We start from the raw sequence: 26,516 nt of genomic DNA on the forward strand, positions 1-26,516 counted from the left end.
GTTCTAGAGCTGTGGCTTTTAAGATGTTTCACTTGTGTTAAAATTGGTAGAAAAGGAAAGTAGAGTATACTTTGTCATTAAGTATTATAATTCACATCCTGACATTTGACCTGGTAAAAAATAAGCCATACCACAAAAAAGGATATTAAAAAGTACCTTTCTTGGTCAAGCCAATGGTCCATCTACTCCATTATTCACCGCCATATGGCAGGGACCAGAAGAGAGGTGCCAGGGGCCTGCCTACAAGAGAAGTGGGCTGCAGAAAGTGGTCAGACTCGCATCCGGTCACTAAAAAGCAGTCTCCTACTGCCACTGTTTGAGCTACACAGGTACCAGCTACCTCCCGCTGCAGGAGGTGCCGAACTTGAACTCTGGAAATTCAGATTAATTCCTGTGCTAATCCGAGAGAGACTACAGGGCTAAAAGCACCATCAGTCCAACCCAAGAATGCATTTATTTTCTTAGCTGCACTATGAGTATCATGAAGGTCCACACCAAACAGGGGAAGAATCACAGCAGATACACATACAGCATGTGAAACCTGGAGGCTTCAGTTCCATCGGGACTTTTTTTCCTTGCTTTTGAAGGAGGTGCCACTTAACCTCTTTCTGCTTCAGATTCACTATCTGTAAAAAGGCTGTAATAGTTCTTTATCATGAGTGCTAGGGGATCTTATTCCACTTATTTGGAAAGTACTTTAAATTCCTGAGAACTGTTGCACTCGCCTCTGACATAAATGGATTCACATGTGCTACAGCGGCGCTATGTCCGTTCTACGAGCGCCTACTCTGTATCCTGTAATCTTCATTTTTACATACAGGCCAAACTCCTTCCCAGCAACAGCAGGAATAACTCCGCTGAAGTTACTGCATCTGTGCCTGCTTATGCCAGGGCTAAATTTAGCCTGTGCGTTCATCATTAAGTTGTTCCAATGGACTTACAATTAAAAAAACCCTATAAGCATAGTCATACCTGTTAGGAATAATTACTTAAGGAAGCTGTGACACCAGTAAATGTTTCTGCAGACACAAGCAGCACAACCGTTATCCAGCTGTACCCGCACCGACGGGCAGACGTTGTACCCCGTTAACTACAGCTCTCCAGAGCTCTTGGCTCCCGGGAGGAGAGCTGCCTGCAGCGAGCTCGGAGTGAGGTTAAATAGTAATTCACCCACAGTACAAATTAGCATAATTCCCTCATCAAAACCAACCAACGTAAAAACCAGGGAAGTCAAAACGCGCACCAGGCTCTACAGGCACGTTTGAAGCTGACTCCCCTGCCCCATTTCCTGGGCAAGCGCACGCCGCATACGCTAACCAAAGCGGCGTACTTAAAACCATGTTTCCAGCGTTACGAATAATTCCTCCTCCGCAGGAGCGCGGCCCCAGGCCTGTTTCCGAGCCGCACCAAGGCATCTGGCAGCGGCACTCCGCCACGGACGCCCGCGCCTCCGCGGAGCCGCCACAGGGGACGCAACTTGTCCCGCGGAGCACTGCGGGCTTTCTGCGCCGCCGGTCGCCGAATATCGGATTTCTCCTCAAACATCGTTTTCCTCACAATGCGGCCCGGCTCTCCCCCGCGGCTCCCGCCGCAGCCTGCCCCCGCGCCCGGCTTTGTGTGTATGCCCTCCCGCCCCCCCACCCCCGGCGCCATCTTAACTCCTGGCAGCCCCGGCGCCCTCCCGCCTGTGCTGCCATTTGTGCTCCCGGCGGCGCGGCGGGACCAGCCGGGGCCCAGCGCCGGTACGGCAGGGGCGGCCGAAGAGGAAGGAGAAGCCCCCGCCAGACCTACGGCATTAACGAAGGTGCCGGCCGGAGCCAGCCCACAACCCTCTCCCGCATGGAGCCGCCGCCCGCCCAGCACAGACCCTCCGTGCCCTTCCCCAACATGGCAGCCGCGCGGGTCAGTTTACCGCTCTCAGGCCGGCGGCCCCGTCGCTCCGGTGACGTCATCCCGCAGCGCCTCGCCCGTTTCCATGGGAACCCGCGGAGCGGGCGGTGGCAGCTCCTTGGGCCGCGACCCCCGCTCGCCGCCATGTTCGCGGACGGGACGGCGCCCGGCGCCGGCGTGGAGTCGCTGTGGAGGAGTGCCCGGAGCGCGCGCTGCGAGGCGGTGAGAGACCCCGGGCGGCCCTCGGGGCGGCCTCGGCCTTGGCCTCGGGAGGGGCCGGACAGCCTGGGCCGGAGGCGGCTGTCAGAGCCGCGGCGGCCTGCGCCTTCCCTCCCCCCTGGTCCCGCTGAAGGGGCGGCCGGGCCCCGACTCGTCCCCTCCGTGTCCGTCGGTGAACCCCCCGCAGGTCCCCCTGTTCCAGCTCGGCCCGGGACAGAGACCTTCCCTGCAGGGAGTTTCCATCCCTGCCGGTGCCCGGTCCCCGGGGCAGAGCCGGCGGCGGGTGGGCCCGAGGTGCCGGTGTCTGCCTGCGGGCTCTGCCCCTTTGCAGCATTTTACTAATTTAGGTCCTTTATGCAAATTGGCAAAGAAACACACGTGCAGTCCCACAAAACTAGTAGTTTGAGAGCTGATAATACCACGCTTGTCATCACGTTCGGTGTTTGCTATTTCCTCTGGAGGCTCACTGCCTTTTTGCGTTCTCTCATCCTCCCCATTCCATGTAGAGCACGTGGCCTGAATTTGACTGGCATTCAGGCATCTCTGCCTCATTCAGATCACACGAAGGTCACAAATGCATCACCCACACCCGGACAGTTATGGAGGCACCCTGCTTTTAACCATGAACCAGAGGTGTGCGAATGTGCTTGAATGTCTTTATGAAATGCCAAAAAGGGGAGGAGGCTTTGAACGATTTTTGCAGCACTCTTTTTTTTCTGTTTGGATTATAGAGTGTCTGTCTTGTTTTACTAGAAAAGCTGCCAGACTGGGAAAATTTCAACAGCAGAAACTGCAGTACAATCTCATACTAGCCGAGATGCCGGCGTGCAGACAGATCAAAGTAAAGATGCTGTCCAAGACTTTCAGCAAGAAGTCCAAGTAGATTACGCTAGTCTTCTATCATTCCTTCAGAGAGTGGAGGATGCTGTTATCAAAGAGCTAAATAAAAACTGGAAAAGCCGTGCCTTTGATGGCTTTGAAGTGAACTGGACAGATCAGAACGAAACAGTAAGTTGATAGAATTCAGATCCTTGTCATTACCCAAGCAGAGCTGGTGGCAGTGGCTCTAACTCATTAGTTCTATATCTTACTGCTGTGATTGTTCTTTCCAGATTCTAATAATTAGAAATTACTAGTTGTTGTTTTCTCCAGCTTTCTGCCTTGCTTGCGGCCTGGCCTTGCTTGGTAAAACTGTTCTTCCTGCTAGTGACTGTGTTGCAGCAGCTTTGTGAGAAGGAAGCCTGCAGTTGGTGTAGGCTTATCTTCAGCTTCCAGCAGCCCCTTTAGAGCACGCCGGACTAGCAGTTATCTAGGAACAGTTGCAGTCAGTGATTCGGCAGGTCTTCCTATTTAGATTATATTTGTTTAGTGTACAGTGCTCAAGAGTGGAAGCAGTTTGTATCAGTCAGTACATGTCGGTACAGCCGTTTTCAGACCATTGCTTGTGAAGCTTAGCGAGTACTAGACTCATACATGGGGGGCTGTCGTAAATCCTTACGGCACAGCCTTCCGGAGTTGTCATGCAGCCCCTGAAGTGTGCAGTCTGTGAGAGGTAATTATGAAGCGACAGTTGGTTTGGTAGGGTCATGTGCTTCGGTTTTTTTTTTCCCCTATAGGAATTCAACAACTTCTTCTGTGCTACCTGGACAGAGGGGAAGCCTACGCTGTAACCGTACGATTATATGCAGGGGCATGCACAGATCTCATTTCTCTGTGTTCGGAGATTATTGCTTCAGTGCTTGAATTTGATCTCTTCCAGGTGTTGTGTTTGCATACGTTGTCATACCCAGAGGCTCAGGATCAAAACCTACAGGTTACCAGCGTCTCATGGAATGCAACTGGATCCGTTGTTGCATGTTCATATGGCCGGTGAGTATCTGAGTGGATTGAGAACGCAACTGAGGTTGATGTGACGTCTTAGGCTGACCTGCGTTTTAGATATATTTGCTTTCTCTGCAGTAATAAACTAGACATATATATATACACCTTATGCAAATTAAATAATTCATATTCAAAGAAACAAAATCTCAGGGCAGTCTTAAATTATGGCTTTTATTTCTTCTACTTTCCCCTTTGCCCCAAAAATGGATACACGTACTCTTACTGATTTGTTTCTAGATAGATTCTGTTTGGAAAGAAAATGCAAAGAGCAGATGCACTTGCAAATATATGTGGGTGAGGTTTGGAAGTACGTGCTTATCTTCACTGAAGATCGTGTTGTTTTAATGTGGTCTCTTAGCACCCCGGATGAACCTGGCACCCATTCACGTGTGCGCCTGATGCCACGGACATGTGCTAACAAACATTTAAGAATTTCTGAATTGAGGGTTGGACAAAACTTTCATCTAATCTAATGAATGTCTATAACAGCCTCTCCTTTCTGTGCCCTACTGCTCTCCTTATTCCTTTTTCCTTCCACTACTGTTTCTTTAGATTAAAAGCCCCAGCAGAAAGGGGATCCATGGGTGAATGCATAGGGAAGAGCAAAACAGGGCAAACCTGTATGTTACTTGCCCCTTCTGCTCTCCCAGTCTACAGCTGTTTTCAGATTAGAATGTGGTTTCTGTGTCTGTGGTTACCCTCAGTAGAATTCCCTTCCATGAACTTACACAGTTGCTGTGAATCTGTGTAAACTGCTAGCATCTACATGTTTAATAAGGAGTTTCACAGATCAACTACCCATTGGATGAAAAATTGCTCCTTTTATTTGATTATATCTCTTCCAATAAAAGAATTAAGAGCATCAAATAAAGGCAGTAGAAGTCAGGCTCAAAATAATTGCTCCCTGTCCTGGCCGCTGACTGTTCTGTAGATCTCTGTCCTCCATATCATCTCCTTGTAGCAAGACAGGACAACGCGTTGGTCAGTGTGGTGCTAGTGACAGAATACACATAACACTTCGGTAAGCGTGTGGTGAACGAAACAGATAGAAATAACAAAGAAAGTGGAGTGGCAGGTGTCTCAGCATCCCAGAGTAATAATTCATGAGCCACTTGTGGCAAACAAGTATGATGGGCATATGATGGGCATAATCCAATGACTGGATTGAAATCTCTAGAGCTGGGGTGCACGGCATGATTTGTGCAGGGTGACCAACACCGTTTGGTGGTTGTGAAGAATGTTCCTGTGGAGGCAGCTGAACCTCAAAACATGCTGCTTATCTCAGGCCAAGCAAGACTCAGTAAGCCTTTTCAGCCCCTTTCAGCCCTCCAGGTAAGATATTCCCTCGCTGTGTATTCTTTTTTTGAGTGCCCTGGATTTTTGAGTGCTTGTTTAGAGGAAACATGGCTTTCAACTCGGCCACTTTGCAAATCAGCAGCAATTTGGTCTCCTTGGATTTTCATTCCCAAATACTCACAGCAACTTTCTATATGTGCCCTTTAGATTGTTCCCATTATTTGAATGGTGAGTAGATCTTGGAATAGTGAATCATATCAGGGATTTACTTGCAGGCACTTTGTTCCGTAAGTACAGACACATACTCTATATATACTAGCCTGCAGAGAAGTTTCATCACCTCATGATCCCTTCACCTCAGTTTTCCTTCAAGCCACAAAGCAACATGTTGACATGCCGAGTCGGGCGTACCAGAGCTCTGCTGGACTGGGATTCTCTGAGGAAAACAAGGCAAGACGTAGCTTTCTCTTCTTCAGGTTGGATGGTGGGGACTGGAGCACAGAAAAATCCTATGTCTGTACCTGGAATCTGGACAGAAGAGGGTTGAATCCACAGCGCCCTGACCTAGTGGTGGATGTTCCCAGTTCTGTCATGTGCCTGGCTTTCCACCCCTCCCAGCCTTCACTGGTAGCTGGTAGGTTGCTCTTACCTTAGATCCTATCTGAAATGCACCCTTATTTCCTTCGGCTTGGATCATTTTTTTTCTCTCTCTCGGCTCAGCCTAAGACTTCTTGCAGAAGTAATGGTGTTGCAGCTCCTCAAACTGAGGAACTGATGCTCGCCAACATCGACATGCACTGTCGCTTCTGGACTGGGAACTGGGACTTGCTCTTTCAGTGACATCTGCCTTTATATCATCTCCTCAGAGAGAGATAGGAGGAAATTCAGCCCTGGGTGTAAGTGGGAAGAGCGTGCTTATTTCGGTAGAGCTATATTCTCTTACACCAGAGCTGACTGTGCCCTCGATATAGCTGCCAGTCCTCTGAAGCTGGTGGGCCCATTTCCACCAGTTTCATTTGTGCATTTGTTCCCCTTTCTGCTGAGGACTGCTCTTCCCACCGGCAATAAGAAAAGTTATCCCCCGTTCTGTTGTAATAACAGCGCAAACTGCCTCTTGCACTACTTGTGTTTATGCCCTATTAGCCCTTAGATGTTTTATTGGTATTTTTTTCCTTTCAGGTGGCCTGTTCAGTGGGGAGCTGGTGGTGTGGGATACCAGCAGAACAGAAGACCCCGTGATCTGGAGGACGGGGATGACGGATGACACTCACACTGATCCAGTCTATCAGGTAACAGAGAACATCTACAGTAGGCACAGCGGGGGGAGTTGCCATTGCTCTATTTCATACTTTCAGTTCATATTCACCTTACTGGTGCTTTACCTGAAGCTCTCAGACAGGCTGCTACATTTCAGTGGTTATCTTCTCTTTTGGTTGGCAATTTTTCCCCAAATCTAGCTACTGAACAGGCAGTAGCTGAACTGGACACTTGCAAGTAAAAATAACTTCTCTCCGCTCAGGATAAATGAAGAGTAGGCTTGTTCCCATGCTGTAACTGTTTATTGATGCAGATGCAGCCAACAATACTAGTAGTAGTTTAAAAAATGTAAGCAGCACAGCGTCACTGATCCTTAGCTGGAAGCTTAAAGCTACACGCTGGGTCACACAGGCTGGCTTCCTAGTGGTTTTTGTCCTTCTGGGGTACTGTGACTCTGGGCAATCTGTGTATTTTCTCATCTGAAAGTCAGGAAAATACTGCTGTTTATAGCTGGGTGGAAGTGCTATAAATACCACGTCTCAGAAGTGATGGCAGGTGAACCATAGAAACTGCAATACAGAATTCAGCCCTGAACACCTAAACACATTTCTCCCCTAGCCTCTACGTCCGTGTGCCAGCTCCCAGCGGAGCTGGTTTGGCACCAAGATCACGGGCTGCCGCCGGGCGCTGCTCCCGTGTTGTCTCGGCGGGTCAGGGGGCCGCAGGCTGCTGAGTGTGGTCTTGGCAGGCCTGACAGTCCCCCTCGTCATGAGCCCACGGCATTTGGAACAGGTTAACTGGTTACCCGACGCCAAGCACAGAAACCACGCCCGGCTGTTGAGCGTGTCGACGGACGGAAAGATCCTGGTGTGGAGGGAGGAACGAGATGGTCGGCTGGCCTTGGCCGAAGGATTCGCCATGGTGGCTCAGCAGATCCCTCGCAGCGCTCAGCTGAAGAAGGTGAGTTCAGCAGTTCAAGGAGGGCTGATTTGACAAAAAACACTCTTAACTCTGCAGCGCACGTGGCAGAGCTCGCCTTCCACATGACAAGGGCCAAGAAAAGCCCCTTTTCAACATACGCACTAACCCTTGATCCCCATTTCCTTTCCCATACTGAAATCACTCCTTGGAAGACTGGCAACAGCTGAAGTTTTGCCGTACTCTAAAGACAAGCTGCTGGGATGGAGAACTTGCTTATAATAATATTCATTCACATGAAGCCCCTTGTAGGAGGGCGCTGCAGAGGTTCAAGGCTGAGCAGCGCTACAAACATCATAGCTGGTGCAAGCTGTGCAGCGAACAGCTCGTCAGGTCGCTGGCAGGCTGGTTCATGCTACTGTAGCTGCAGGTGCGTTTCACGGGGGCCCCCAGCTCCCACCGCAGCTTTGTCTCTTTTTCTCCCAGTTCGCCCGGGGAGAGGCAGCCGTGGGCGTGACCTCGCTCTCTTTTTCACACTTCGATCCCCGCGTGTTCGTTGTCGGTGTGGAAGGCGGCTATTCCCTGAAGTGCTCCACTGCAGCAGAGACGCTGGCTCTCCATCGGACTGGCAGTTCTGTTCCCCTCAGGGCACCCGCGGAGCTCGCCTTCTCCCCGCACGGTGGGCCGGTGTACTCCGTGAGCTGCTCGCCCTTCCACAGGCAAGTGCTGTGAACTAACACCGGTGCCGCATGTTGGACACAAATTACCCCCTGGCTTTACACGAGCATTTTTCAAATAGCCCCTAGGGGTGTGTGTGTACAAGTTCCAAAAAAGGGTGACCTGGCGCTGGGAACTTGATCGAGTAACTTCCCGTCGTAGGAGAAACAATGTCCATTGGTGCTGGTGAAGCTGCCCACTCGAAAATGCTGCGTGTGGGCGCAACACGAGTCACACAAAATAGCGTTTGTACTCGGGCCAGCATAGAACATTAGCACCTTCCTTAGATCATCCTAGACGTTAATATTGAAGAGCAATTTAAAGACAAGGGGAGGAGCTGGAGAAGTCATTTATTTATCAGTGCTTAAGTGATCTGCCCATCAGAAACCTTACTAGGAGCTGCCTGAATTTAAATTAGCAGCTCACATCTCTGCCTGTATTTACCACCATCCGTGGAAGAGGCCCCGAGCCATGTTTCTATGAAACATGCTGACAGCCCAGGTTTGCATTTAATTTGCATGAGACAAACACAACTCTAACAATGCCTGTCTCTGGATCAGCAGTTCTCACAACCCACCCTCAGTACTCAGTGGACAACACGAGCCCTCATTAAACTTAATTGAGGGCAGTAACAAAGCTGTCTCTACAGACCGCATCCCAGGGTACAGCTTGGAAATCGCCGCTTTAGGAAACACATTCAGATCTTTACAAAGCAGTAATGTCGTCCAAGATTACGCTCCTTGACTGATTTTTGTTCTGTATCTTTAGCAATAAAGCCAAAAAAGTTGTTTCCTGCTTCCTCCCTCCCCCAGGAACCTCTTTCTGAGCTGTGGGACTGACGGACAAGTTCACTTGCACTCCATGTTGCAGACGCAAGCCCTGGTTTCTCTGCAGTTATCAAAGAAATACCTCTTCTGTGTACGCTGGTCTCCAGTTCGACCACTGGTCTTTGCAGCTGCGTCTGGGGAAGGCAAGTAACTGCAGGTGCCTATTCTCAGACATAAAATTAAGATTGTGCTGAGTATTAATTAGTACACGTCAATTGTACTGATTAGCACTTCCCACAAGCAGAGGAGCGATGACCATTGTTTGTACTGTGCAATTAGTATAGTGGAGTAAGTTCCAACTAGCAAGACGACTTCAGTCACAGTTATTTTTCACTTTTGATGATACCTTTACTTCTGTTGCCACAGCCATAGGGCTGTAACATGGCAAGATTACTGTGGCTAAAACTTATTTCCAGCTTCCTTGTTTCTGACATTTACTTCTAGGGCTAATGGTTTAAAACAAGAAATTTTTCCCTAGAAAGCGGCCCAAACATTTTTGAGTTAAGGAACGGAGACTTCACAGAATTTGGCAAGCTGGTTTCAGGTCTCTGACAGCAGAATAAATCTGTGCTGTCTTGCAGTGATGTCAGCTGTCACAGCCTAGACATCAACAGAGGGAAGGGGAAACAGGTTAAAAAGAAAAACTCCTAAGTTCCAGACTAAGCAGATACTCATCTGCTGTTAAATACGAAGTCCGTTGCCATAAAGCTGCAATCAACGTTTCTGTTCTATAGGAGACGTGCACCTGGTTGACTTTGAGAAGAGCTCGCGGAAGCCTGCCGTTTCCATAAAGCAGGCGGCGGGCGAACGCCCCGTGTACTGCTTAGAATTTAACATCAAGCAAACTCGGCTCTTGGCAGCAGGGGATGCTACCGGTACAGTCAAAGTCTGGCAGCTGAGTTCTGACTTCACTGAGCAGGGACCCAGGGAAATGAATCACCTGGAGCAGCTGGCAAGCGAGATCATGGACTAAGGCAGCAGCGCAACCAGCTGCGTGAAGCGTGGTGCTACTCTGACTCCAGGACAAGTCGCCCACTCACCTCTTCACAGCGTTGGCCTGTAAAACACACGTAACCATGACAGCTGGTTTCATCCACCTAACAGTTGAATTTGCATTTAGCCATTAAACAGAAGATGATGTGGTTCGACCAGTAACTTTTATTGAAGCACACTGCAATATGTTTGTTTTCCCTAACAGTTTTAAGCTAAGCAGTTTAAGGTTACATCATAAAGTAACATTGATTATTGTAGAGCACAAAGAGAGAGAGAGAGACACATGCAGAGCTATAGTCAGCAAACGTGAGCATGTTCTTCGCATCTTTTGGTACTAGTGTTTTAGATCAATTCACAAAGAGTGAACGTGTAAATTCTATGTAGTCGTAGGCAGAAGGAAGTTCTCTGCCCTTGCCGTCCATGTAGGGCTTCATGTGAGAAATGCAGTAATCGGCTTGTTCCCGGGTCAGGTTCTGAAAGACAAAAGCACGGAGGTGAAGACGGGCCCTTTGAGGCTGCGGATGGGGCATTTACAAGCAGCCCTCCCATTCCCAGGGGCACACAGCCCGGAGCAGGAGCCAGAGCAGCAGAACTACACCCGTCATGGAAATGCTCTGGCTGTTCGCACTATTTGGTTAAGGGTTGGAAGCTCTGACCTGAGTCTTCCCACCAAAGAGAAGACAGAACAGGTAACTGATATGAGGAAGCAGTGCAACTTCTTTATTTCTCTGCCAGCTGGTGGGATTCAGACAGGAAAAACTTGCTGTCTTGGCAGGGCCGTGCCAGGGAGGAGATGTTCACACTGTCCAAGCTTAGGCTTAAGTTTCTCCTTTGACTCGCTGTCTGGAGAAACATCTCCCTCTAGTCTCCGAAATGATTAAAGGAAAGCGTGAGTTTCTGAGGACAGATGCAGTGAATGCATCCCCTTCCCAGGCCTTTGAGCAGCTCTTGTTTTACTCAACCTGAGTAGTTCTTTGGCAATTAAAGCTTTTCCTCTTCCTCTATAGAGCCAAGAAAGCAACGGGGAAGGGCCATTACCATAATCTCTGTGTTTGCTGCAGAGGAGACCACTGCAGGTTCAGAACTGACTCAACTACAGTGAGATGGACCTCCAAGCAACCTGTGCTGGTCTTTGTTAACGGTCTATAAACAACAAGCCTGCGTCTGTTCCTCCCTGGTGGGCCACAACCAGTACGTACTTGGTAGAGCTCCTCCTTGGTCACGTAGGGCTTCCCCTCCGAGCTGAGGGCGCGGAAAGCGCTCTCGATCTCCTCGCTGGATTTCACATTCTCTGTTTCCCTGCTGATCATAAACGCCATATACTCCTGCAGCGAGACGTGTCCATCCCTGCCGGTGAAACACAGCGTGTGAACACTGCCGTACATGAATACCCACAGCACAGCGCTTCCATGCTCTCCTGAGAGGGGCTTTCGCTCTTCTGGGAGGAGTGAAAGTCTCAACACAGGAGAGTCTCAACACCAGATCATTTTCTAAAGTGAACTTCTTCACGAATCTCAGTCTTACCTTCCTAAAGACTCTTTTAGGTGAATTGTGAAAACCATAGCCTCTCCGCAGTTGAAGCAAGCACAGCTCTCAGGCTGTGAGAGACCTTCCAGCCAACTCCCCAGAGGATACTGATACAATATTTTGCAATATAAAAAGGTCCAACCCACGTACCTATTGGGATCTACAGTGTCAAGAATAGACTCAAACTCTGGGTCTGGCTCTCCTTCCTCAACCATAGGCAGGTCGTAGCCGAGAGAGCGCAAGCAAGACTTGAACTCCTGGTGATTAAGTCGTCCAGATTTGTCCTTGTCAAAGTGCCTAAAAACATAAAAACAAAGCCCACATTTTTAAGTGTCAGTTGTTCAGTACCGAAAGCTATAAAGTGGGCTGAAAACTAGAACAGATTATAACAGTGAGTTACAATCTTGTCCAGAAATCATTCTGCACTAATGAGCTTGAATCAATAAATAGTTCTATCTAACATACATAAAAAGTAAGCACAAATTCTTTACTTTGCTTAAAAAGCGTCCAAGGAATTGCTATATTCCCAGCTGGAATTCACTGGCACTCCCAGTTCCTACACCACTGTGCCCACAAGTCAGTGGGCCCAGCAGAGGCTGTGGCTGCACCCCGCCGGCAGCAGGTGTCTCCGGAGGCTCTTGCCATCCGGCAGAGATCAGAGCAGCTCGGCACAAAATTGGGCAGGAAATAAAGGAGTTACAGAGAGAATCCTGTGAACAGGAGCCATCCACGTGCCAGGAATATCTCACAAGCGTTCCTCCGGCACGCTTTCCCTGCAACTCACTTGAACATCATGCTGAACTCCTTCAGAGCCTCCTCGGTGACTCCAGTCGTGTTTCTGAAAAGGAAGAAGCAAAGCTAGTGAACAGTTCCTCAACTGCAGAACTCTGCTGGAGTCCATCTGCCCCAAGCCAGCATCTGTATCAGAAGGCGAGGACAAATGAGCAGACAATACATTACATCACCACAGCTCAGAGTAAATCAGTTCCTCCAAGATCTTGTCATTGCTAATGGCCAGCTGGAACTATTTCCAAAACCGCTAACTTCATCCCTCTCAAGAGAGCCAGGAGGTGGTGGGGATTTACAAGCTCACTGCACACATTAGTTAGAGCACAGGAGACTCATTAGCAGGGATCACGCAAGGTTGGCTTTTAGACACAGGCAGATGTGTCTCCTATCTTTTATCCCCCCCAAGTTAGACACCCTTTACGCTGCACATGGGGTAGGCAATACCGAGCTTGAATCTGCTGCTCCAGATTGTGCTGCATTCTCATCCCCAGCTGGTCAAGCTGGTCCCACTGCTGTGCCAGCCCCACGGTGCTGTGTTCTGTGTATTTGTTGTCCAAGATAAGTGCCTCTTCCATGGCTGCTCCAAGGTCCTCGATCTTCTTCAGCTGGCTCCTCATAGCTCGGATCTCCTGGTGCTTGCGCTGTTAGGTGGGAGTGAAGAGGAGAAAATCAAGGAGCACAAAAAAACCCCTTAAAAAGTCAGAACACAGGCTGGCAGGGGAGGAAGGGTTATACTCTTCTTTTTCTGCTGGGATTATATATACGTATACTGGGATTTGTAAAATAGTATTCAAAACAATGTTGTTCTTCATGCACACTGTTGGAAACCAACAGGGCTTCCAAACCAGTTCTTAAGACAAAAACCCTCTTATTAGGAAACGTGCTGAAAATACTGTATCCTCTCTGCCCTACTCCGCTCATTTAGAAAAAAAGAACAAAAAGGAAAACTATCGGTGTTGTTTAATGGCTTGTGATGTAAGTAGACATCAGGTATGTAAACAGGTAATCCCAAAGGTCTCTTCAGTACTCAAAATGTGTAAAATCAATTAAGATTTTACCATATAATTACATGCATTTCCATTCCCACCCTGTGTTCCCAAGTCATCAGCAGGGAAAGGTGTTTTAGCAAGAGGTAAGCCTTGCTTACTTTAGTAGCTTCCAGCTGCGATTCCAGTGTTCCCGACTCCTCCACCATACAAGACCTAAACACAGAATCACAGTGAGAAAGAGCACTTATCCCATAAAAAATGGCAGGTGGGGCTTGAAATTAACAGTCCTTCCTCGAAATTAAAAATCCTTACAGCAGTATTATTTTCCTGTAGATATTTAATCACTGTTTTTGTGTTTTGTTTATTCTGACTCATCCTATTTCAGACTGACACGTGTACATCTTGTTTGATTCTTATCTCTTTGCATAGTTAATTTCTAGCCCCATTTGAAAGGCAACATGATCAGCAGCCACACTTCATGCCAGACCCAAAGCGCCCGCTTTACTGGACCTAATGAAATTAGAAACTTGGTGCAGTCCCACCCCACTCCACCGTGCCCAGCACACACACGCACACACGAACTACAGGTGATTCACGGGAGATGGGCTGTATTTGCCAGTGAGGTACAGGAGCTCTACAGAGGTGCGTTACATGGGGATAAAATGGGGGAAAAAGACCTTGAAAACTACTAGTTTGGTTTAAAAGTAATCTTAATATGGCATAATCACCGCAGAAAACTATAGACCTGTCCTACGCAGTGGCTGGTGGACAGTTGCCTTTCCTGCCTCCCACCCTGTGCCCAGAGAAGCTGAGGCACGGCCACTCCCCTCAGTCCGATCTCCACACTGAGCACACTGCAGCCCCACACCAGCGTATAAAGATCACCACTGCGGTGCCGGTTCCAAGATCTACTTCATATGGACTAGCTACGGAAAGCCTCCGGATGCTGCTTTTCTCCCCAAGTTCCTAAGCAACCTTTAAGCAGCAGTGTTTAAGAATCTCTGTCCTTCCAACACGTGTGGGGAGGGTTCATAACGAACGACCCGTGCACGGACAGCGAGTCTGGGCACTGTGCAGGTGGGCTGTCCTCTCCTTTGACTCTCTGGTATTTAAGTTCCTAAAACTTAAGTTGCTGGTATTTAAGTCACTAAAACCAGGTTTTCACCCCCACTGAAATCTATCCTCCTACACGCTTTTGAGCTTCTGGAGAAGGGGATTTCAAGTGCTGAATCACTCTGTAGCGATGAAAATGCACCAAACATCTGGGTGTTTCTCACCACGGCGTTAAGGCTCAGATTTAATGCACGTCTAAAGAGATGAAGCGCACGCCCAGAACCCTGAGCAGGAAGCTGGGAACCAACCGTGGAAAGGCAAGAGTCAACAGGGAAACAAACCTCCAAGCATCTCTAAGCCGTGAAAGTTAGTTGGAAGGAAAGCGAGCCTTGGAATTAAAGAGTGCATTTGAAAACCAAAGTGAGGTAAGAAAATAAGAGGAAAAAACCTTCCAGATAGATCATCCCCAACTTCATACTGATAGACACGAATGACACGACGATATGCTATGCTAGTCAAAGAAAAGAAACCAAGTAAATTCCAAAAAGGAAGAAAGAACGAACAGAGGAAAGAACACACCCAAACACGGCCACTGCAGCGGAGCCACACTCCAAGCCAGCAGCACCTTGCAGCAAACACAAGCAAGTACTTAAAGAAAATGATTCAAATGCTGGTTGCACATACACAAAAATAATCTATTATTATTTTCATGTAAGTCACAAAAAATTGAGTCTCACTAAGAGATTAATTGAAGTCTTGCAGTTAACTCATCTGCTGATTCTTTAAAGGCATTCTTCTTCCTAAACTCCAAATTCTTCTTTCTCCCCTCCCCAAAGAACACCTCCCTCCAGGCAGCGGCGGGTGCACACAAGCAGCTATGGCACGCTGAAAAGCAGGGTGTACGTATGGCAACTCTTATCTCGAAACTTCTCTGAAGCTCTGCCTGCCCTCTTGCCAAGGAAGGTTAAGCACAGCCAATGCCTCTCTGAGCTAAATCTGCATTTTTCATCTATTCACGCAGAATTAAGGACAAACTCTGCCTGGCATATCAGCAGCCTTCTGGTAATTTGTTCAACAAAAGAGCTTGGCATGGTAATCTCAAACTCTGACCCTACGTCTTTTAGTAAATGGCTCCTTTCTGTTCGCTCGTTCTTGGATACCAGAACTAATCTACAACACTACTTTACAAAGGAGCAGAGAATTCAGCATCCGTTCCAGGAAAATCTGCTCGGTTCCATTAAACTGTACAACAAAAATGGGGCAAATTATTTTTATCTGGCAGAAACAGCAGAACACAAGACATTGTGATCATTACAGAGCAAGTAAGAAACACAGTTATCTGCGAAGATTCCACCCTTTTATTATGAAAAGCCTTCTCTCTTGATGAGAAAGGCCCCTGCCTCCTCTCCAGCACTTACGCAGGGCTGACACACAGGCCTCTGCACCAGGCCCATACACGACTGTTCGCATTTCACATTATGTCTTATTAGAAAGCTTCCATTGTGCTGCAGATTTTTCATACTGAAGAAATTTAAATGGACAGACACACTCTCAGAGGGTTTTGTCAGTCTGAAGACATTTAAAGATCTTATTATTTCCTTTCCACTTCTTGACGAATGACCAGCACGCCTCCTCATCAGGAACTATTCCCATGGACACAAAGTGGACTTAAAACTGCAGGCATCAAACTGCCTGCAAACCCAGGCAAGGTCGTGGGTGCATGCTGGAAGGTTTTGTTTTCTCCTACCAGGAATATAATCTCTGTGGGGCATAGTTATGCAGCAGATTAAAAAACGGGCAGTTCATATTTGCACACTACAGAGTTTTAAGATACACAATTTCAGTAAAGCCTCTTCATAGGAATCTTCCCTCCTCCTTACCAAAAATAGTCAACACTTTGGAGCTTTGAGAACAGTTACAATGGAAAAGTTTATTTCACTAAGCAAGTCTCCGAATGCTGGAAAACTAGGAATGTCAGCTGTTTTCCAAAGGCAGACTATTCTAAGTTCTCACATATCTCATCAGATTAAGAGCCTTTTCTCGTGCAAGCCCTCAGAGAAAGCAAGAACCAAAGTTAGGACTTCCATGGTACACCAGTGGCTACCCATTAATAATTTCTTCTGCTTTTGACTAGGGAATTGTTATGTTCCTACTGGTTTATACTTAATCTACCCCAAAATCTTGTTTCCCGTGTCTGTCACCTCAGCCTCAGATTGCTCTTTTCAAATAAAAGGGGTTTCAGCACAGCTTTCACAAGCAATGTAATGACAGAAGAAAACACGCAGACAGAGCAGAACACATCACCAAATTTTTAAAGATATAAAATTCAATACTAACCCATCTAGCAGGTAAGTCCTGTAGAATGTGAAGATCCAAACATCAGGCAGCAGGACAGAGACAAGACAGTAAGAGAGGGACAGAGATTTGGGTGGGAAGCAAACATCAAGAAGTTAAAAATCGTATTTATATTTCATTATTTCATGAAGACACATACAGAACTATTTGTAAACACACAGAGACAGAGAATCACAGGATTACATGAAAACAGAACTCACCTCCTCTGCACCACAACTGAGCGCGTCAGAATTGGCTAACAGCACTGTCTGAGCACAGTTACCTTTGTTTTCTAGAAACATGCTCTTCAGTTCACTGCAATGCTCGACCTTGGGATTTTTTATTTTTAATGCAGTTATTAAATCTTTACTCCCTCTCCCTAGGCAAGGATATTGTAAGACAGCACCTCGGGTAAGCGATTACAAAGTAGTCTTAAGCTTTTTTTACATCTTCTTTCTCTATTGAAATTCTAGTGAGATTTCTAATATACTATTCAATACAAAAGGAGCATTAACAGAAACACCACTGGCACTGCACAGTGTGGTTCTAGCTATTTGTTCCCCACCCCCCAGCTGCACTGCAGACTAGTTCAGGAATAACTGGAGAAGAGCAAAGTCCTGGATAACTGGAATTACTGCAGGAAAATGAATTCAGAAACAGAAACATTTTTAAAGTCTGGTGTTTCAGGGCTTTTCTCTTCCCTGTGGCTAACAGGGCCTCCCTCAAATCCCAACTGCAGGAAATGAACAAGTCCTGAATAGCTGTTTTTCAGCAGGAGACATTTACAACTTAGACCAAAGAGATGTAGGATGGATACAAATATTAGCCGAGGAATTCTCTAAGGGAAGACAAACTATACCTGGTCTCCTGAATCCACTGATGGAAAGCATTAGCATGCTGAGCAAATTCCTGGCGCAATTTGTCATTTTCTTCCTGCCTTCGCTGTTCCTTCTGCAGCTCCAGTTCACGTTCCTGAGAAATGTACAAAAATAATTTCAAACAGAGAAATAATGTGATTGTCCTCATCCTGTAATAAAAAGCAAAAACTAAGAGCTGCATACCAGCACAGTTCTGAAGCTCAAAGCAAGACTGAGGGCTCAAAGAGTGTCCTGGATATCTAGACAAAATCATCTCAGATGACAACACAGAACATTCCTACTGAAGTCTTGAGAACTGGAATTGAACCAGCAGTTACTTTACTGCATAGCATGGACATTAAACATTTTATAGTTAGGAAGCAAGGGACATATGCTTTGTCTTTTGAAAGACCACAAATGGAAGCCCATGAAAACAAGTTTAATATCTAATGGAATTTTTTCTTTACTCCCAAATTTTGAGATATTTCCATCTGTAATACAGTGACAAAACTCTTGCACTGATTATCTTGGAGGACAGCTTCCAAGGAAGACTTGAAAGGTCATAGACCTCTCTCTCTCTCTCTCTGACTTGCCTTGATAATTTTCTGCAGATTCCTCCAGGTTTCTTCAAGAGCCTCCATAGTAAACCAAGTATATGGGTTGGAGGCTACACGGAAGCTCTTGATCTGGCGATCAAGCTCTGCCAGCTGGTTGAAGTCAGCTTGGGCAGAACTAAGTGAAGAACGGAAAGCATCATGAGCTTCTCGCAGCGCTTTGATTTCTTCCAGCGAGTTACAGCGCACAGGATCTGTCAGGTCCTCTTCAGCATTCTCAAACCAACTGTTGAAGGCAGACGCCTTCTTTGCAAAAGTCAGGAACAGATCCTCAACCTTGAGAAGAGAAAGCAATCCAGTTGTTCAGTTCAGTTATGCGATAATGCAAATATTCTATATGAGTTGATCTGGAATTAACATGCGTCAATGACAGTTTGCCTTTATTACTTATTTCTGGCAAACATCTAAAAAATTCTTATGATAAGTCTCCAGGATCTCCATAATCATTAGCTGCAAACGAAAAAGCTGCAGAAGTTGCAAGTGTTGTATGGGGTTTTTTGGAAGAGAACAATTAGATTTTTGTAGCCCCATGCTTTGGCCACTTACCTTTCTGAAGTGCTCCTGAGCCTCCAAGAGTTTCTTTTTCCTGGCAGCAGAATTAGCAAGCAGCTGGTTCCAGCGTTTCATCAAGGAAGCATGCCGAGCCTCAATGGCCTTTGATTGGATATGTTTGGCTGCTAGTAGCTGGTCTTTCAGAGCAGTGATGTTTGCAATTCCTTCCTGCTGGAAAGCCTGAAGTCCAGCATCAAAAGTTTCCTGAAGCATTAAAAAAAAAGGACAAAATATTTTAGATTGTATTTTTATTTAACCATTCCGATATCCTGCATATTTCAAACATAAATACCAGATCCTTGTGTATTGCAGAAGCGTTCACTTGTTCTCTCCATCACTTACGGGGTGGAAGCAGCATTAGCACTAACCTGCTTGGTGAGTAGTGTCTGGACAGAAGAGAGGTCGCGTCCATAATCATCTGTCTTCAGACTGTTTTCCTTCTCACCTGAAAAATGAAACAAATTTAGTAAAAATGTCATGTCTTAATCTCAAACATTCCCTCTATTCCAAATCAGGCTACCTCAAAAAGCATAAACCGGGTATAGCACTGCTGATTACTTTGGGTTTAGGTCTGCTTGTTACAACAGCAAGCGAGAAGGTATGCGAGATCTTTTGAAATGAAAGAGCATTTCAAATTTCTTTATGACAGGGTACAGTGCCCCAATACAGAACATACCTATCCATGACTCCACTACGTCTGCCTTCCAGTTGAACTGGAGGAAGGCAGAGTTCTCATCCAATTTGGCTTTCCTCTGAGCTGCTGCTTTCTCCAGATCTGACACCTTGCCTCTGAGGCCCTTCATCTTGGCAGTAATGTTCTCCTCATGGTGATTGTTCTACATGACAGGAGAAAAAAAATGCACACCATATGATCTTACGGTCTTCCAAGGCATCCAGTGAGTTGGTGACAGAGCAAGGACTTCAGCGGAAAGATTTTGTCCAAGAAATAGCTTTGAAAGCAGTTAACACCAACAGCTTATTCAGCTGCAAAAAATGAGTAAGAGCTCTTTTCAACGAGATGACAAATCAGTCCTCAGAGAAGACTAAGTCTACTTTGACAGAAACATGTCCTGGGTAGCGTTTGAAGGTTTTTCTTCACGGGTTTATGCTCACCTTTTTAATGAGATCCTCTCCATTAGCACAAACGTCGTTCACTCTGTCTTTGTGGACAGTAAAATCAGTCTCGAATGCTTCGTGCTTTTTCAGCAAGCCCTGCAAACACGAGACATGGTCACTTTTTAAAATAATTTCTCACCACTTATCAAAAATAAAAAAAAGGGAATTTATTGTTATAAATCAGCTAGCATAAAGTTTTTCTGACAAAAACTATTAATCTTAGCTGGTTAGCACAACTTGCTGTTTTTCTGTGGACAACAGGAGACTGATACTGACTTCCAATATAACTTCAGCCATTGGAATTAACCAGGACTGCCCATCGAAGGTCAAGAGATGCAAAGCTACACCAAATTGCAAGTCATTTCTACAGGAAATAACATACTTGGGATGCTTTTATAAAATTAATTCATGTTTTTTACAATGTAGGCCTTCAAAAGGAACCAACAATAACCTCTAAATTGGAAAGACAGTTAAAGAAAGGGTTCGTCAAGCTCTAATCAACGATAATGCAACAATAAAAACAAAGAGCTGTCAACTGTCTCCATACCTGGATAGCGGCAAGGGTGTCCCCATAGTCCTCGCTGGCTACCAATGTCATCTTCTCATTGATCCAGGCTTCTTCTTCTTCAACATTTGCTACAAACTGCTGGTACTCCAGAGACTCCTCTAGACGCTGACCCCTGTATGGGAAGAGAAAGGTAAAATTAGTCACAGTGTTGCTTTATGGCTTTTAGATGTAAGATGTAAAAACAAATTAAAGCAGCAGAAACCCTAAGAACATAGAGACTGAACCCTAAACACACAATCATTCACAGTTCACTTCTCCAGCAGCAGACTGCGATGTCTACGGCTCTAGAAATTCACTAGCCCGCAAAGCCTGCAGCTACTGAAGGACTAAAATGAATCATTTTCTCCCAACAGCTTCTATTCAGAAAAACATCCTGGTAGTGGATTAAAGTCAGGTAATTTCAAGTCTATGGTTTCCAACTGGTGCAAGAAAAGGCTAAACATAGCATACCTCAAGAAAAAGACTCATGTTTTTACTGAGGAACATTATCACCAAAACTCTTTTAAATAGTCTCTTAAGAGTCTGTCATCAGTGACACGTGCTATTACACCTTACTACTGAGTACAGTAATAAAACCCTGAAATTCAGTAAATTTGGTCACTACGAGTCCAGGTAACTGTTTTAATTAATATTAAATTTTACAAAAACACATCTCACACACCTAGCAGCTGCCAACTGTTTTAACTCTTTCCAGTGATCCACAAACTGAGCCAGTCTCTGCTGTATCTCCTCCTTTCCAATGGTGTTATCATCCGAAAGCTTCTTACCAGTGTCTAAAACACCCTGCAAAGCAGAACACCACAGTTAGTGGAACATCACTTGCTCTCTTCTTATGCATCCTATTTGGATTCCAGCAAACCTATTACTGGCTTTCATATTTGCCACAAGCAAGAAAGACGCTGCTTATATAGAAGTCTGTCGAGGAGAGAGGCAGCTACCTGGATAGCAGGTTCATGGGCAGCTAATTCTGCTTCTAAGCGCTTGTGCTTTTTCCTAAGGTTCTGCACACCGGTGAGGTCTCTGCCATAGTCCTCTGAGCTAACCAACAGTTTCTTCTCTCTAAATTCAAGAGAAAAGAGAGAAAGATAAAATTTGAAAATTACTTCTATAGGTCAAACCTGACAAAAGAAAAACAAAACAAAACCAAACCACTGCAGATAAGGAAACGCTCCTCATAGCACAAAAATCTTGGATGTAAAAAAAATGTCTACATGAGTTATCGCCAAACAGCAGCTAGCTCCTGGCAGCACATTCAGGAGTAATGTGTGGGGGAAAGAAAGAAGGCGACAGAGGGCCTATCATTTCTCTCTGAAGGATAGAGTTTCTCTGTACTGTTTTCCCTCTAAGAAGGTAGATACCTCTTGTAAAGCTTACCTGCTGGTGTCCGATTTTTTTTTTATTTTACAGGCATGACAAAAAAAGTTCTGTAATTTGAATGATTTCAGTCAGGCTCACTTCCTTCCCTCCTCTCTAGATACTAACACCAATATGGAAAGAGCATTTGACTAATTACTACTGGCTAGTACAAGAAAAAAAAAGTACTTCAGACTGAAAAAGTAAGGTTTGAATTTTTGCTAGGAACTTTCCCAAAAGGAGTAGAGTCAAATTTCAGTTATCTGGTCTAGGTCTAGGTCTAAACAGCATTACTTTTTCCAGTACAGAGCTTTCCTTCTTGGGGTTTGACCAAAGAAAACTGTAGCTAAGAAGCCACACCCAGGCTACTGCTGAAGCCATTTTGAATATAGTTTTCCTTGACTGGGGGGCAAAGGTGATTTCTTGTAGAGACACATACTTGTGGATAAGCCAAGTTATAAAACCATACTACAGACTATGAATATTGTTAGCATGCTAGCAGTAAGCACATGCCCCCATGCCAGAGCCTAGAACTTCCAAAATACACACTTGATCCAGGACTCCTCATCATCCATATCACGGAAAAACTGATGCAAACGGTGGGACTCGTTCAGCTTTGCACGGCGGGCAGCTGCCATACTCTTAATCCTCTGAAAGCGCCCATTAATGGTCTCACGTTTATCCTTTACTTGGGAGGTATCGAAAGCACTGCTGGTCATCAAACTGTCAGCCTGACTGTTCAGGTCCTTCAGACGATCCTGGAAACGTGGGTGAAAAAGTGTGTGAATTGCTTGGATCTCAGTTCTGTGTTTGTTATGTCAGTATAAAAATCATAACCCGACTGCTGTGCAGAGTCACAATTTTTATTAAGAAAACATGTTTCAACAAGTATATGACTGCAGCATGTACTGAAGTGGTATCTGTAGAATTTGCCGATTACCACGATTTATCTTCCAAAACTAAAAGAGAAAGCAATACCTCATGAGCAGATATATCAGCTTCCAATAATTGGTGTTTTTTCAGAAGGTTGTTAACTGATGCCAAGTCCTTCCCATAGTCTTCAGATGCCAACAAAGCCTCCACCTGGGGATGGGGAAGGAAGAAAGGGATGGAGAATGAGTTGTGTTTTCACAAAACCCTAGAAATTATAATGTCTTTAAAACTGTGCAAATTAATTCTCTTCTCAATTTTCTACAGTGTGGATAAACCTTTGCCTCATCACCTGTTTAATTCCTAACAGATTCTATGCAAATACGCTTCTTCTCACCTTATTGCTTATAAATAATAACATCCACAAGCTTTTTAGTCATAATTAAGGTTTTTTCAAAATAAATCTAGACTTGCTCAAAGTTGGGCTGTGCCCCACAAAATCTAACATCAGCAAAAGGAATCAAAAATTAGAAAAACAAGTCTTGCCAAGTAAATAATCCCAATCTCAGTTACCTCTGAAAGCCAGAAATCAAAGTCCTTGATTCCAGTATTGAAATTCTGTTGCTTATTAGCTTCTTTCAGTTTCTGACTCTTCTCTGCTGATTTCTGTACCAGGAATTGCCACTGGTCGGCCAGGGCAGCTAGGCGTGCCTGTTATAAAATGGAAAAGATAAATGCTACAAACTAAAAACATAAGTTCTGATAAATGCAAAACCAGAATAAGGTACAAGTTTGGCTGCTGATTCCAGATATTCAAATTACACAAATTACACTATTTCATGCTGCCTAGCTATAATTCAGTTCAACTTTTACATCCCGATCGTAGGATCGGAAAACCCTTCAGAACGAAGCAGAATGATTACCCTGATTTCTACTGCATAGCTGAAATAGAAAAGCTTCTATAAAACAAGATTTGTTTTCGAGGGACACTCTCCTCCCCCAATTATCCAAACACTTCTCAAAGCAAAAACTAAGCAAATCTTCTAAGACTTCTTGTATCTACCTTCACAGCATCCTCACTGCCAGCACATGCTCCTCTTTCAATCAGAGAGTTCCCCATATCAATGACTCCACGGATCCGATCCGCGTTGGCATGGAGCTCAGCTTCAAAGGCTTGGTGTTTCTGGTGTTTGCTCTGAATATGACAAAAGCGGAAGTGTTAGAGACTGGACAAAGGGCTCCTAAATTGTTCTCATGGGCCGAGAGGAGAGCACAAGAGTTATCTACAAACATAAAGAGGTTTCTATATTGCCTGATCTAAAGAAGTTCTCTCTCTCAGTAAGAATACTTGCTGCTCACTCAAATAGTAATTCTCATTAATCTGAGTAACCATCAAGCTTTGACCTAGCAAAACTGTCTGTGAGCTGATACATACAACTCAGGAAACATCTTCTGCATTTTACAGATGCCCATGCAACGTTCCTTGCATTAAGCTTAGTTGTTATTCAAGTAAAGCGTTCTCATTTTCAGTGCCATCACCTTTGAAAAGCAGCAATTATACATACGTAGGCAGAAGCACAGTAGATCATCCTTTCTATTCCTATAGTATTTCACAAATTTCTATTTCCCTTCCTAATCTTTAGATAATGAAGAGAAATCACTGCTGCAGCTGCTTTCTGCACAGTTTTGGTATTAGGCAAAGTCATATGTGACCACATGATATATTAAAATAATGAATTAACAACCATAAACTCTATAAAAATAACTGTGAATTATTTGTTAAAAAAATTTCTCTGCTGAGTTGATAGCACCATGAGAACAACCGGAGCCTTGGTGTGGGAGGAAGTGTGCGGTTCTCTCTCACATATACATGATCCATCCACCCACCAGGAAGATAACAATAGCACAAAAATGACAAGACAGAATTTACAAGTATTAACTGGAAATGCTAGTAACGTTGGACATGGGTATACAATGCCCTGAGAGAATGGAATGAAAGGAAATGTTAGACTAAAAATAAAAGATGGAAAATACTATAGCGCTGGCATGAGAAATTCTGCATGAACTGCTTTATTTTGGGAACTGTTAATCCCGAATGCTGAGATTATAAAAACATATCCTTCAAATCCAATGTGTAAAATTCAATTAAAAAGCTGCCAATTGCATATCTCCATATAATTACCATGACAACAAATCCAAGACAAGCCTTTTTGGTTTAATATAAAATTCTAATTTTTTTCCAACTAAAAAAAAAAAAAAATTAATGTACCACGGTCTACAGTGACAAACAACAGTTCTTTCCTTTCTTACTCTAGTTAGCTTCCCCTTTCTTTTTTTCGTCTTCTCCTTCCATATATCCTCATTTTACTCCACCTCTTGGATTCTTACAAGTCCTGTCAGCTTTCCATCCGGTACGTATCTTTTTCTGGAGTATTCCTTCTATATTATTCCCTTCTATGTTACTGCCGCAAGAACTAAGCCATCTAGGCCTATCACTTTATTGACTCCTCCATCTTTAGCATTTGATTCTACAAATGCAAGCTAACAGAGTTGGCATTATGTGTCCTGTTAAATCGTCACCACTCTAGATCCAGACAGGAGGATGACAGGCCCAATAGCCAAATTTCTGAAAAAAGAGGATAGAAACCCATTTTCCTATGGACTAACTCCTAAAAAACCTCACCAAACTACATCACCAATGCACCACAAATTAAACAGATCATGCAGAACACCTGCAAAACGAATACACAAATAAATGATGCTGAATAGGCATTAACAAAAAAGCCACACCCATAACATGAAGATCAATAGCTGCACCTGGATGTAGGTCAAGAACTAATAGAAAACAAAGAGATTGCATGAACTGATGGATGGAGCAACAGACCGCAACCAGACCTTGTGCTCACACATAAGCTATACAAAGAAAACAAATTCACATACCAGGGCTAGTCCAAACTACTTACCAGCAGTTTGGAAAGCTATAAAACAGATTGAGAGAAGTAGTTCAGTGCATTCATAAACTAGTATTAAAACATAAGAGGTAACTTTAATTAATTATTCCTTAATACTGAAAAATAAATGAGACTTCACATTTTAGAACATAAGACAGAGATGAGACCCAAGAACTCCATTTCCTTATTTTATGATCTAGATGCTGGGAGAAAGACAGAATAGCTGCTCAGGGGTTTCCTCAGGAAACTTGCTGCTGCAGATACCACATATCTTATTAATTATATGCATCAATAATTACTAAGTGAGTTCTATTCTGGGTCTCCTTTCATGCATAATGTAACTTCCATTTTCTCCTTGTTAAACAGAGACCATGTCCAACATGGTGTATAATTCTGTTATCACTGAACAAGAATTCCTGAGCATATTTTTTCAAACCAGAGTATGCCTTGTAAAGTTAAAAACTGTATTTTGATTTTTGAGCTGAGAATCATATTCACCTGGATATTTGTGGGATCCTTATATGACTCATCACTTGCAGTTTGGAGCTTTTCACTGATCCAAGCTTCTATTTCATCCACATCACGACTGAACTGCTGGAGTGTCTGAGATTCTCCTAGCTTCGATCTCTTTTCAATCATTTGAGCTTTCAGACGAAGCCACCTGTATGCAATTAAATACATATGTTGAATGAAAAACTAAGACTGCACACGGCATCATGTTTAACAGCTACAAAATGTTGCCAAAGAGCATTCTCTCTCAGTCAGTACCTGCATCCCATCTAACAGGGCAATACTGACCTGTCCAGAACCTCATTGCGTCTGTTAGCAATGACTCCTTTTGCATAATGATCGGCAGAGATCAACTGGTCCGCAAAAGACTGTAAGACAGCAATTTTCTCTTCCTATTAAAAACAGAAGCCATAAATTAGAACTGTGGTTCCTTAA

General features: G+C 44.8%; 2 protein-coding genes across 5 annotated transcripts in view; one reads left to right on the forward strand and one right to left on the reverse strand.

Annotated features, from left to right (window-relative positions):
* Positions 1 to 1,839: 1,839 nt before the first annotated feature.
* DYNC2I2 (dynein 2 intermediate chain 2) lies at positions 1,840 to 10,150 on the forward strand. Of its 4 annotated transcripts, XM_075170341.1 has the most exons (10): positions 1,914 to 2,112; positions 2,616 to 2,742; positions 2,863 to 3,117; positions 3,869 to 3,978; positions 5,763 to 5,920; positions 6,466 to 6,575; positions 7,336 to 7,503; positions 7,948 to 8,180; positions 8,991 to 9,148; positions 9,740 to 10,150. In XM_075170341.1, the coding sequence occupies exons 1-10, from the start codon at positions 1,976 to 1,978 to the stop codon at positions 9,976 to 9,978; spliced, it is 1,695 nt and encodes a 564-aa protein (XP_075026442.1). In that variant the 5' UTR covers positions 1,914 to 1,975; the 3' UTR covers positions 9,979 to 10,150. The 4 variants fall into 4 exon arrangements, with proteins under 4 accessions (XP_075026441.1, XP_075026442.1, XP_075026443.1 ...); XM_075170340.1 differs by lacking the exon at positions 2,616 to 2,742 and having other exon boundaries at positions 1,840 to 2,112; XM_075170342.1 differs by lacking the exon at positions 1,914 to 2,112 and having other exon boundaries at positions 2,387 to 2,742; positions 8,991 to 9,162; positions 9,740 to 9,877.
* SPTAN1 (spectrin alpha, non-erythrocytic 1) overlaps positions 10,144 to 26,516 on the reverse strand; it is a 49,719-nt gene continuing 33,346 nt past the window's right edge. Inside the window, exons 35-56 of the mRNA XM_075170338.1 lie at positions 26,370 to 26,473; positions 26,070 to 26,232; positions 23,684 to 23,815; positions 23,194 to 23,331; positions 22,729 to 22,833; positions 22,300 to 22,508; positions 21,336 to 21,456; positions 21,059 to 21,180; positions 20,377 to 20,509; positions 19,827 to 19,925; positions 19,390 to 19,549; positions 19,082 to 19,158; positions 18,708 to 18,917; positions 18,141 to 18,437; positions 17,550 to 17,662; positions 16,694 to 16,711; positions 13,462 to 13,516; positions 12,759 to 12,955; positions 12,310 to 12,363; positions 11,676 to 11,822; positions 11,198 to 11,345; positions 10,144 to 10,471 (exon numbers count right to left, since the gene is read on the reverse strand). Of these exons, the coding sequence (XP_075026439.1) occupies positions 10,346 to 10,471; positions 11,198 to 11,345; positions 11,676 to 11,822; positions 12,310 to 12,363; positions 12,759 to 12,955; positions 13,462 to 13,516; positions 16,694 to 16,711; positions 17,550 to 17,662; positions 18,141 to 18,437; positions 18,708 to 18,917; positions 19,082 to 19,158; positions 19,390 to 19,549; positions 19,827 to 19,925; positions 20,377 to 20,509; positions 21,059 to 21,180; positions 21,336 to 21,456; positions 22,300 to 22,508; positions 22,729 to 22,833; positions 23,194 to 23,331; positions 23,684 to 23,815; positions 26,070 to 26,232; positions 26,370 to 26,473 (2,928 nt within the window). The 3' untranslated portion in view covers positions 10,144 to 10,345. The remainder of the gene's footprint in view (positions 10,472 to 11,197; positions 11,346 to 11,675; positions 11,823 to 12,309; positions 12,364 to 12,758; positions 12,956 to 13,461; positions 13,517 to 16,693; positions 16,712 to 17,549; positions 17,663 to 18,140; positions 18,438 to 18,707; positions 18,918 to 19,081; positions 19,159 to 19,389; positions 19,550 to 19,826; positions 19,926 to 20,376; positions 20,510 to 21,058; positions 21,181 to 21,335; positions 21,457 to 22,299; positions 22,509 to 22,728; positions 22,834 to 23,193; positions 23,332 to 23,683; positions 23,816 to 26,069; positions 26,233 to 26,369; positions 26,474 to 26,516) is intronic.

The sequence above is a fragment of the Calonectris borealis genome, chromosome 21, assembly GCF_964195595.1.
Source record: "Calonectris borealis chromosome 21, bCalBor7.hap1.2, whole genome shotgun sequence".
NCBI classification, from domain to species: domain Eukaryota; kingdom Metazoa; phylum Chordata; class Aves; order Procellariiformes; family Procellariidae; genus Calonectris; species Calonectris borealis.